Genomic DNA, 12415 nt, shown 5'->3' with positions numbered 1-12415 from the left:
CTCTCTCTCTCTCTCTCTCTCTCTCTCTCTCTCTCTCTCTCTCTCTCTCTCTCTCTCTCTCTCTCTCTCTTTCTCTCTCTTTTCTCCCCTCGTTTCATATCGTTTCGGCGTCGTCACAGCGTACTTACTTGCTTACTCGCTGGCAGGGAAGTCCGTGACACCCGTTCGGCCCGCCGCCGTCTCGATGCCGGCCGATTTCCTCTTCTTCTCGCGTGTAGTTGGCGCGTGTTGGCGGTAACGCGCGGCGCGGTATCAGCAGGAACAAGCGTGTTGCACGCCAGTGTGTCGTCGTATCTCCTTTCGTGCTCGTCGTCGTGAAATACGAAGTAGTAATAGAAGCGCCGACGATGCCGAGGGCACGTCGTACGAACGCGTGATCGCCGCGGTTAGCCTCTCAGAGAGACCGGGACGAAGCAGCGTGTGATTGTCGTCGCTGGACGAATTTTCCTCGTAATTACGGAGAGAGAAGGAAAGAAGAAGAGAAGAAACAAACGACTAGAATTTAACGTAGGAAGGCTCGCGATTTTCGAAAGCACGCCTGACTCGTTTCGAGCTTGTCGAAATCGTCAGCGCCGGAAGAGAAGGAAGGAAAGAGGCGAAGATATTACAGGGATCGGACCGTGTCGTCTGGTATGCTTCGAGGTCTTCTCAGCAGTTTCCTCGGTACATCGATAATCACTTGAAAAATCGTTGGAACAACACAGTAACTCGCGTGGTGAGCACGCGTTCTCCCTGAAAACGTTTCAACGAGTATATATTTTATTTTTCGCGAAGGTTCGTCGGGAATGTTGGCCAAACCTTGACACCTACGTCCTACGGGGTCTGTTTTGTTGTTGTACGTTGGTTCCAAACTCGTTGACATAACAGCTCGATTTTTCATTAAACCGTCGTGACGCTTGCGAGTTTGCGAGACAGTTAGGAAAATACTAGTTTCGAGACGATCGTTCGTTTAAATGTCACGTGTGTGTTGAAGAGATACGTGAATGTCTCGTGGCTAGTTTAAAACTAGTAAACTTCAGATTCCTCAGTCGTAGAAAAGAAACCGGAAGTAGAGGAATCTCTTCGGTTTTCTAATTATTTAATTTTGACTTTAGTTCGAATATTCTCTCTTCGAGTAAGTGTCTTATATAATATATATAAAAAAAAAAAAAATGTAATAATTCAAGGTTTGCGTGATATTCCATTCCCGATTTCGACTCGTCACAAATGACATTGAACAGAGTACAGAATGTTAGGTTGAACGAAAAATTGGTACGTTTTCATTTTCATTCTGCTGTGTTGCTTCTACACTTGCTAAGTGTGTGTGTGTGTGTGTGTACATTTTTGCATCTTTAAATTTCCCACGATCAGAGGATTTCGCTCAAGAACTCGTGGAACGTTGGAAATTATACTATGAATTAACTTCTTTTTTTTTTCTTTTTAGTGAGTATAAGAACAACATAGCGGAGTGAAATAAAATGAGGACACGACAAGGTCGATTTTCTACTTTTTACAGATAAAATTTAAATCGTAAAACTTAGTTACACGTCGAATCTGACTTTGAAATTAGACACGGATTTGTTTCACGAAAATATATCGACGATACCTTATCTTCCACGAGGCTTCGTCAACTCGCCATTTTAAAAGATACATACATCTCTAAATTTAACAAGTTAGTTTTGTTTCGTTTTTTTTTTTTTTTTCATTCGATTGTAAAATGATTGTAAAATGCATTCGATTGTCGCACGATGTAAGAGTCAAGTGAGAAACTTTTTTAGATGCCAGAAAAATAGTCAGAAGTCGCCGGACGAAAACGCAATTTCTCGTTTAACCGAACAAAGAGAATGCGACGAGTCGAAGTATAAATTCGGTCGAAATCGAAGATAAATATTCTACGAAAATATTCTTTCAAGAAATTCTTGTTTCAAGCTCCACAGATTGATTTTCCAAAGTGCTTTTCGCTCCGCAGTTCTTCTCTTTGTTCCCGTTTTCGTTGGCTTCACGTTCGCTGTAGTAACACGCCGATACCTCCATCTCGGGTCCATTTTCACGGATCGGGCTCAGCAACGGTGGTGGGCTGACATTTTTCGAGCGATTCGTTTCTTATACGTTGGTAGAAGAAACGAGGGTGAGTAACTAGGCTTTCGTTTCGAGTCATTTTGACTCGTCTCCTGGTCCCTTTTCTTATCTCCCCCCCTCCCCCCCTCCCTTTCTTTCTGTCTTGGGTTTACCTTGCTTCCATGATCCATCGTCGTTGGTGGTTTTTCTAGAGATGGATCGAAATCTGATACTCTTAGGGTGTCGAAACTTTGCCAGATCTCGGAACCAAGCATTTGAAGCATTTTTCTCTCTCTCTCTCTTTCGCAATTACTTGTCAAATTGTGCATGTAATTAAATGTAATTTACGAATGTAATTAAACAAAAATGTAATTGAATTACTTTGTCAAAAAATATGTAGCTTTCGTGAGACACGCCAGAGATTATTTTCTTCGATGAGCGAGAATCTGAAATTGGATCGTTGTGAATTGAATAATAGTCGAGTCAAAAAAAAAAAAAAAAAAAAATAGCGAAATTTGTTGAGTTTCGAGGAGTGTCAAGGTTTCGAGTGCTTTTGCCAGTGGGAATCCTCCTGATTGGTTGGTTCAAGTCTGTTTTTTGGTACTAATTAATCTTTCGCTCATAAAGTATAAGGTATACTTTATCAAACTCGACTAATTCACAAATCACCGAGTATTAACTAACAAATCACTGTGAACACTCTTGAGGGTTTGGTCGTGAATTTAACCTCTCGCGCTGGAAATTGCAATATTCTCTTAGTTTTAAGTATATTTAAATATATTTAATGTATTTAAGTTAATATATATTTAATTTAAGTTATATATGTATAATATATAATAATATATGTTACATGTATAAATAATATATAATTCAAGTTAATATATATTTAAATATAATTAAATATATTTTATGTACTTAATATTTTATATATTTTAAATATATTAAATATATTTAACTTTTAAGTATATTTAAATATAATCTCAGATAATAAATTTGTTACTTATTAATCATTTCTATCCGGTGATAACATACCCGCGAGTTCGAAAAGAAAGCGACGAATTATTGTATGCGGGTGTTTGGTCACTCGTTATGGTCCGCAATCAGTCGCCAGCGCAAGTGGTTAAATGATACGTTGCTAACACGATTGGGGGATGAATCGGTGGTGGCGGACTGTTTGATTTGAAAGGAAACTTTCAACATGGTTTACGGTTGCCTGGTGTTGTCATTGTCAACACGTGGATCATTTCTCACCGAGAAGTCACTTCGAAATCGTTCACGACGAGATTTCAGAAAATTCTAGAAAATTCACTCCGTCTTTGGAAAAACTTCACCAAGTGAATTTTAGTGTTTATTCATTTTCAATTTCGCGAAAATTTAAATAAATTTAAAAATTAAATTCTACTTGATTTGAATTTTTTACTAAATATTCTACCTGTTTAGATTTTGCCAATTTGAATCCTATCTTTTACTATTCACGTGGTAGTATTTCATGGCAAGAACTCTTTCGGATATTTCGACTGAAACGTTGTATCGTCGATTTTCCTGTTAATTAATTTTCGCAATTTTTCTTAATTAATTAATCGTGACCGACAGCTAGAAGCATTTGACAGGATTTCATTATTTTTCTAATAAACGATCATTTTCCATCGATCCTGAAATATACGTATGTAATATACGTACGTTAATTTATGTCACCGCATAATGACGTTAATAGTTAACAATGATAATAATCAGCTTCAACTGTCTCACTTAATTTCTAGTAGAATTTCATCTATGGTTGATGCAAGTTTGAAGTTGTTCGTTTTTGAATTAGTGTACTTTCATTATACGTGTATCTTACACAGCTTCAATGATATTTTACATTTTACATCATATTAATGTTTGTTCACAATTACTTCTCCTTTGAATAATCATGTATTTATATGATAATAATATTTAGATGAACTAAGTACGTAAACAATTATCATATATTACTTCAGTGATTACGCAAACAACAGTCTTTCTTACGTACTTGTCATTCGAACTCTTATTTAACGCGTATTGAATTATCAGTAATCATTATATCACGAAAGTATGTATTATTATCTACTTGTTTATATTATATTTATATACTACATTATACTATGCACTAGACTATAGTATAATATATTAGTATATTATAATATTGTATTGTATTATATTATAATATATTTGTATTATATTAGTATATTATAATATTCTATTATATTATATTATAATATGTTAATATATTATATAATTTATATACTATATTATAATATATTTGTATTATATTAGTATATTATAATGTATTACATTATATTATAATATATTAATATATTATATAATTTATTTACTATATTATACTAATATATAGACTATATTATAATACTATACTATACGTATATAAAGTATTTGAAAATCTCACGAGTGCTATAATAAGATACAACATCATGATTCGGTACAAAAACAATATAAAAATCATTTTAAACATGTCGCTCCCTCGCAACGAGTGTGACATAGTTAAAAAAAAATATTACGTTGCTTTTCCTGGTTCGTTGAGCGCCGTACTGCAGTCAATAAATATTCTATATCTGTTATTGTAAATTGTAAACAAATTGCATATTGATAAGATAGGAAATCCATTTACTTTGAGTTGTTTTTTTAGTTAATAAAGTAACAATTAGCTAATTGTGTTTTGTTTTGTATAACCAGTCTTTTCGCTTCTCTTAAAAAAAAACATGCGTGCATACTTTTTATTTGTCACTTTCGCCCCCAAGGGTTAGGTTTATTAACACAACAATCGAATGTTAATTAACAATTGAACATTCTGTATATTTTCATTGTTTCTTTCTTTTGAGAATTAATAATGTATTTAGGAAGCGAAGGGATTAAGACGGAATGAAAAATGGAACTAATCAGTTTGAAAAATTCCATATTATCTCGTACATGTATAGTAAATGTTGTAGATTTTGTACTATCATATTTTTACATTTGTTTCAAAACTTTATAATCAATATTGGATCTCGTTATTGTGTTAATTTCTGTCGTCGTGACACACATAATTTGTTCATGAACTATATAATGTTCGAATAATTTCACAAACTGCTGTGTACGATACATAGAGTGTCTCACCTGATTTTAACATTTTCTCTGATTTTATCGTCGTAACGAAAAGTGTTTCAGATAAAGTCGAGTTGATGTTATCTATTTCTTTCGCGAATGGAAGAATTTAGTTTTTTTTTTTTTTTTAATGGAATTACGTAATTTTAATACGTCAATTGATGCACTTCGACGTTCTGTGTAAAAAAAAAAGTATAAGCATGTCGAGAAATTATTAATTTAAGAAGTATTTTTATTCTCTTTAACACATCGCATATTTCCTTGTTTTTTTCATAGAAAATTATAGAATTTTTATAATTATAATATTTTTATAGAAAATGTCTTCTGAATTAATAATTTTTCAACATACATGCGTAGGTTGGTAATTTTACAGAGAATATAAAAAAAATATATAATCGTAAATATCAAATAACATATCTCAAAAAATATATAATCTCGTCAAAAAATAAAAAAAAAAAGTTAGCTACTTTGTATGATCTGTAACCTCTTGCGCTGGGAAGGACGTCGAGAATTTTTTGTCCCAAAATTGCTATATTTTCTCAGTTCTAAGTATATTTTAAGTATAACCCAGGCGAAACAGAAACAAAATAAATTTATTACTTGTCAATAATTTCTATCCAGTCGATGTCATACCGACGTGTTTAAAAAGTAAGCGACGAATCGTTGTGTACGGTTCGGTCACTCGTTATGGTCCGCAATCAGTTGCCCAGCGCAAGCGGTCAAAGAGCGTATTCACTTACGAGAAGAAAAAAAAAAAATAATAAAGAGAGAGATAACATCGGAATACGCCGTTTAACTTCATCCGCTACCAGTAACAATAGTAATAATAAAAATAGTAATAATAATAATAATAATAATAATAGTAATAGTAATAGTAATAATAAAGACATCCTGTATAACGTTCGAAACGAATCGTAATCGCTGATCGGTGATATTAAAATGAATTGTGCAACATCTCACGAGGTTCACACGCTTTCGTATCACTCACTCGCATGCGTTTCATTTTCATTTCCGCTTTCGTCGAACATCGAGGTTCAAGGCTTGAGGCTATTTGGTTGGAATTTTGGGATCGTTAACAGCGTGTGGGATCGTTGCAACAACTTTTGGTGAAGAAACATCATCTCCTCTTTTATTTGGGAATTGCATGCGGCTTGATTTGGCATGATCACATCTCTCTCTCTCTCTCTCTCTCTCTCTCTCTTGGCTACGTGACTTGGGACATTTACCTACGATCGCGATTCGATCGGGGGCCACTCTCTCCCTACAGCTTCGAACAGCTCGACAAAGCAGAGAAACAGCCGCACGTGGAAATCTTCTACGGATAAACGATCGAATGATCGCCGGTATTGACGGTCTAACCTTGATTGATTACAATTAATATTCACGCCCGAGGTTGTCGATTAATTTTCGATTCAAGGCTTCGCGAGGGAATTAATGACAACGGTAGTAAGTTGTTAACGATAGCAAGAGCTGATTGGGAGAATCAAAGAGTGGCCTCTTTGTTTTGAAAAAAAAAAAAAAAAAAACAAGAAAATAAGAACCGGGAACGAGAGAGACATTTGCGCCGAGAACCATTTGCGGGGAGAACGCGAACAGCGAATTTCTATCGTACACGCCGATAATACGCTGGCCACACGAGATTTACTCTGAAAAAAAAAATAAAAAAAAAATAAAAATAAAACAAAAAAAAGACGTCGGATATTCTCCTAGAGAATGTGTGGCCGATCTCTTTGTTGAATGAAACAAAACACATTTTGAAGGTAACGTTGACAGAGTGGCAGACGACCAGGGGCGATCGGCACAGGACGCGAACAATTCCGTCGATACGAGCAGCACCATGTCGGAAAATCCAGTTAGCTTCGTCGTCGGGGGGCCCGACAACGACCCCATCGAGGAACTGGAGATCGAGGATAGCTTCCCATCCGATGCGAACGATTTTGGCGGAGTCTCGCCACAGCAGACCGCCATGGTGGGTTTGATCGAACGCCGCAAACGCCTCAGGTGATTTTTTTTTTCTTTTCCCTGTTTTTTTCTTTTTTTTTTTTCTTTGTCTTCCTCTTTGTTGCCTTTCAAAGGAGAGAAGTTAAAAAACGATGACCAGTCACCTCTCGTAAAAATCTTTTCGTGCAAAGATGCACGAGGATCATTTTCGAATACACAGATGGTCCTCGATAAATCGGTTCCATGACTTTGAGTGTTATTTAATCGGAAAATGTGAAATAATGCAATTGAGGAGAGAAGAATTTTATAGATGAACAGAGAGCGATGAAAACGATCACTCTCACGGATTTTGCATCGTTTACACTTGATTCAGAAACTCGCGAGAGTTCTCTTGCGAAATCCACGAGGATTGATACGCTCTTAAAGTGAATGTTTATTGATTCTCGACACGGTTCTTCTGACTGAGGTTCTTCTGATTGGGAATTCGAAAATTCCGAAAAGTATGGAACGAACATTAACGAACGGAAAATCGTGCGGATAAGCCGAGTGTTGCAAGAGCAACTTTTACGAATGACTTTCAAAGAAACATTAGTGGAAAGCAAATTTTTATCGACGAAGGGGGCGTTGCGTAACGATACCTGCCCTTTGAATTGTTTCGCTTCAAACGGAGCTGCCAGACGTTTTCATACTACGTTTGAATCGTGAGATATGCTTGATGGATGTAACAGTTCTCTATTCTCAGGAGACAGTTGCGCTTCGCCGTGACAATGATCTTCAAACGATTTCACAATGATGAACAATGATGACGCTTCTAAGACTAGATCAGAATTCAGCGTTTTCTTTTCTATACTGGTGGGAGAAATACAGAGTGAGCTTTTTATATAAATATATTATATAAATATATAAATATAAATATATTATATAAATATATAATTTATACAACTATATTATATAAATATATAATTTATATAACTATATTATATAAATATATAATTTATATAACTATATTATATAAATATATAAATATATAAATATATAATTTATATAAATATATAAATATATAATTTATATAACTATATTATATAAATATATAAATATACAAATGTATAATTTATATAAACATATATTGTTTATATAAATATATTATATAAATATACAAATGTATAATTTATATAAACACATATTGTTTATTAAATATATTATATAAATATACAAATATATAATTTATATAAACATGTATTGTTTATATAAATATATAAATATATAGAATTTTTTATACAAATATATATAAATATATATTTTATTTTTAAATAAAAACTTTTCTTAAACTTCGTTCGCTGTGACGAAACGATTTACGTAGTTTTCGATAACAATCGTCAATCCGCGATCGTTATTCTACGAACACGGTGATCATTTGAAATTCATATCTTGTAACATTGTATCTGTTTTGACGTATAATCGCTAATGAAACTTTCATTTACGTGTGTGCAACGAAACGCAGTCACACCATGTCGAGTCGTTCGTTCATTGTTGAATATTCACAAGTGCTTCTCATTGTATAATTGCCTTTACGCGCGAAACTCGTTTTCTCCTTGCCGTTTTTTTTCTTTTTTTCTTCCATCATCGTCACTGTCATTCATTTATCGGAAGCGAATCACGCGGAACGCAATTTTCGAATGGCTAGATTGCAAACTGGAAAAAGTACGTGACAGAACGCGTAGATTTCAGAATAATTGGATTGCAATTTTTTTTCAATTGTCACGTGAGATATCGGATAGACATTAGCGTCAATTGAATCGTAAGATAGTTAGACAGTTGAGTCGCAGATATACAGGGTGGTCACAAAAGTCACTTCCCACTGAAACGAAGAGCACGAATTTTTTGCGAACGCTCGACGAAAAATTTGAAAGAAATTGAATCACTGAAACAGCGAATGAAAATGATCATGTTCGAACTTGAATTTAAATTTGAAATTAACGAGATTAGCTTTTCCTTTGTACTTTGATGTTTTATTAATCTCGTGCCACGCACGTCGAAAATCTTTCGTCCCAAAATTGCAATGTTTTCTCAGTTTTAAGTATATTTAAATATATTTAATAGATTTAAGTTAATGTATATTTAATTTAAGTTATATATATAATATATAATTTAAGTTCTTATATATTTTAATATATTCAAGGTTTAAGTATATTTTAAATATATTTAAATATAATCGCAGGCAAAGCAAATAATAAATTTGTTACTTATTAATAATTTCTATCCAGTGATATCGTACCGACGAGTTCAAAAAGAAAGCGACGAATTATTGTGTACGGTTTGGTCACTCGTTATGGTCCGCAATCAGTTGAGGTTAACCACTTGCGCTGGAATGACGTGCCACGCACGTCGAAGAATTCTTTTTGCCCCATTGCAATATTTTCTCAGTTTTAAGCATATTTAAATATATTTAATATATTTAAGTTAATATATATTTAATTTAAGTTATATATATGTAATATATATTACATATATATATAAATAATATATAATTCAAGTTAATATATATTTAAATATATTTAAGTTTTAAATATATTTTAAGTATATTTAAATATAATCTAAGGCAAAACAAATGATAAATTGCTACTTATTGATAATTTCTATCCAGTGACTTTGTACCGACGAGTTCGAAAAGAACGCGATGAATTGTTTTGTACGATTTGGTCACTCGTTATGGTTCGCAGTCGGCTACCAGCGCAAGTGGTTAAAAAAAAAAAAAAAAAAACAGGTGGGAAGAAACTTTTGACCCCACACTGTGTAAATTGAAACAACCTTCCACGCCGATTATTTTCTTTGGCTTTTAACATCACATCTCACTGTACACCACTCGATTGTATTATTTATTTATCGGTTCGTCTTTCATTTTCAAGCCAAAAAAAATATAGTGACTTTGGGTAGGGAGAAAGCTATGTACACATAAGATGTGGACACGTGTCGAGTCGTAGCTCCTAGAAATCTGGAAGTGGACTTTGGGTAATCGACACGATCCTCGATAACGCGGGTTAATCGTTCCCTCGACGGGCCGCGATTATCGATCATTGCGTAACTGCACGCGTAGAAATTACACGCGGCATATCTGCCGGATAGAAACATTTAGATTTTTATTATAAACGACTTTTCACTTTTCCGAATGAATCGAAATGGGATGACTGTTCCTCGTTGTCGATCGTTCATTTCGCCCCAACGTTGCACGTACTCGTTTTACAAGTACACACCACACCAAATTACAAATCATGCAATCGTTGCAACATCGTGGCGCACGCGGATTATGATTATTCGACTCGTTGTTACCGTTACGCAAAGCACAGGGAACACAAATACAGTAGTCTCTGGATGTGCAGTGAAAATCGTGCGACGTTTAGCAACCCTTGCGTTGGCAACTGGTTGCGCGGACCATAACGAGTGACCGAACCCGCACACGATAATTCGTCGCTTTCCTTTTGAACTCGTCGGTACGATAGAAATTTATTATTTGTTTCGCCTGAGATTATATTTAAATATACTTAAAATATACATAAAACTTAAATATATTAACTTATATAGTATATTAATATTATAATAATATATTAACTGAATATATATTAACACATACTATAATAATATCTATAATAACTATGATATTGTAGATAATATATTAATTTGAATTATATATTATTTATATATATATAATATATATATATATATTATTATGTATTATATATAACTTAAATTAAATATATTTTAATATAATTAAAACTGAGAAAATATTGCAACTTTGGGGCAAAAAGAATCTCGGCGTGCACGTCATTCGAGCGCAAGAGATTGAGTGCGTCTCAACTATTGAAAAGAGCACGGAAAGACTTTGAACTCAGCTGATGTTTACAGCCATTAAACCTTTAGGATTTAAATTTCAAATAACGTCCCGCGACGTTTCCGTCTCCCACCGACTCGCAGTCGTTCACTTCGCATTGTCGCGAGCCGAAAATCAAAAAAAAAGGCTGACAATTTTAGGCCTTCGATGTGACGGTAGGCGTATTACGTAATCGTTGAAAGGAAAAGAAGTAAAGAAACAAAATAAAACACTTGCAATTCTATCGGCTCGCATAATGCTCGCATTGTTTAATTATCATTCCCGACTAAACGATGACAATCGCTTTTCATCTTTTCTCTCTTTGTTTCTTTTTTTTTTCGTTTTTTTTTTTTTTTTTTTTATGCAATTTGCATCGAACGTTTCATTTACGTTCGCAATTCTGATTCAGTGGAATGAAATTAAAATGAAAAACAAGGAGTAAATGTTGATCGTTGAGGAATTTCGTTGAGCATCAACATCGTTTACCTCGTGTATACGAAGTTGTGACGAAACGATGTTTTCGTTTCCATTTGCAAAATCGCCGTATTAAAAAGAAGGTTTTTATTAATAATAACAATAATAATAATAATAACAACAACAACAACAACAACAACTTCGGTTATTTTTGTGCATTTGTAGGCGATTTCAAAACGAAAGACATAACATGACGAAATGTATAAAATATCTAAAATGTGCAACTTTACATTTAAGTAATATCCGATTACTTGTCAGAGTTTTACTTTTTAAATCGCCAGTGAGAGTGAAAAAATTGATAGTTTGAACTGATATAGCTTTGCTAAAAAAAAAAAAAAAAAAAGGAAGAAAATTAGTGTACAACGATCCATTTTGTTTCTTTTGAAAGCTTCTGCTTTTACAATCTCGAGTTCACCTTTTTCCCAAAAATGATTTTACACCATGCAAAGGACAGGGAAAAGAGAGTAATTTTTTTTCTCTCGAAAATTGTGAAAACAGCGAGAAACTTGGTCTCGAAAATTGAACTACTTTCAGCGATCTTCTTTTTCAGTATTTTATTGCACCTTGAACATTCGAAAATTCAAGAGATCGTAACATAAAATTAAAACTGAATTAAATTAAATTAAATTAAAATTAAATTCAAATAAAATTTTGTATAATTGCTGATAATTATAACGAACGTACATATGCATGGCACGATGTATGATGTAATATTGTATAATTAATATTGTATGATATATATATTACATGATATAATACTGTAAAAGTAATATATATTACATGATATAATACTGTAAAAGTAATATTATGTGATATAACGTAAGATTGTTGATTGTACGATGATATGACGTATAATATAATATAACGACGCAAGAAGAAGAATAAAATTTCGGAAGAAAAAACTCTTGAGAATAAAGGGCAGTCGTGAGCCAGTTGACACTTATTATCATCGAATACACTCGTCGAATAATTATTCGA

General features: G+C 33.5%; 1 protein-coding gene across 9 annotated transcripts in view; it reads left to right on the top strand.

Annotated features, from left to right (window-relative positions):
• LOC122534704 (acetyl-CoA carboxylase) overlaps window positions 1-12415 on the top strand; it is a 36672-nt gene that overhangs the window by 5561 nt on the left and 18696 nt on the right. Inside the window, exons 1-3 of one of the 9 annotated variants that reach the window (XM_043665594.1) lie at window positions 143-663; window positions 1949-2107; window positions 6918-7158. The exons of 1 other annotated variant lie outside the window; for it this stretch is intronic. In XM_043665594.1, the coding sequence (XP_043521529.1) occupies window positions 633-663; window positions 1949-2107; window positions 6918-7158 (431 nt within the window). In that variant the 5' untranslated portion in view covers window positions 143-632. Of the gene's footprint in view, window positions 1-142; window positions 716-1948; window positions 2108-6917; window positions 7159-12415 lie in introns of those variants that run through there. 7 more of the 9 variants (XM_043665602.1, XM_043665598.1, XM_043665592.1 and 4 more) reach the window with 7 other exon arrangements.

Source organism: Frieseomelitta varia, unplaced genomic scaffold (assembly GCF_011392965.1).
Source record: "Frieseomelitta varia isolate USP_RPSP 00005682 unplaced genomic scaffold, Fvar_1.2 scaffold_628, whole genome shotgun sequence".
Taxonomy (NCBI): domain Eukaryota; kingdom Metazoa; phylum Arthropoda; class Insecta; order Hymenoptera; family Apidae; genus Frieseomelitta; species Frieseomelitta varia.
Note: the sequence above shows the minus strand (reverse complement) of the source record. Positions and strands in the feature narration are given on the sequence as shown.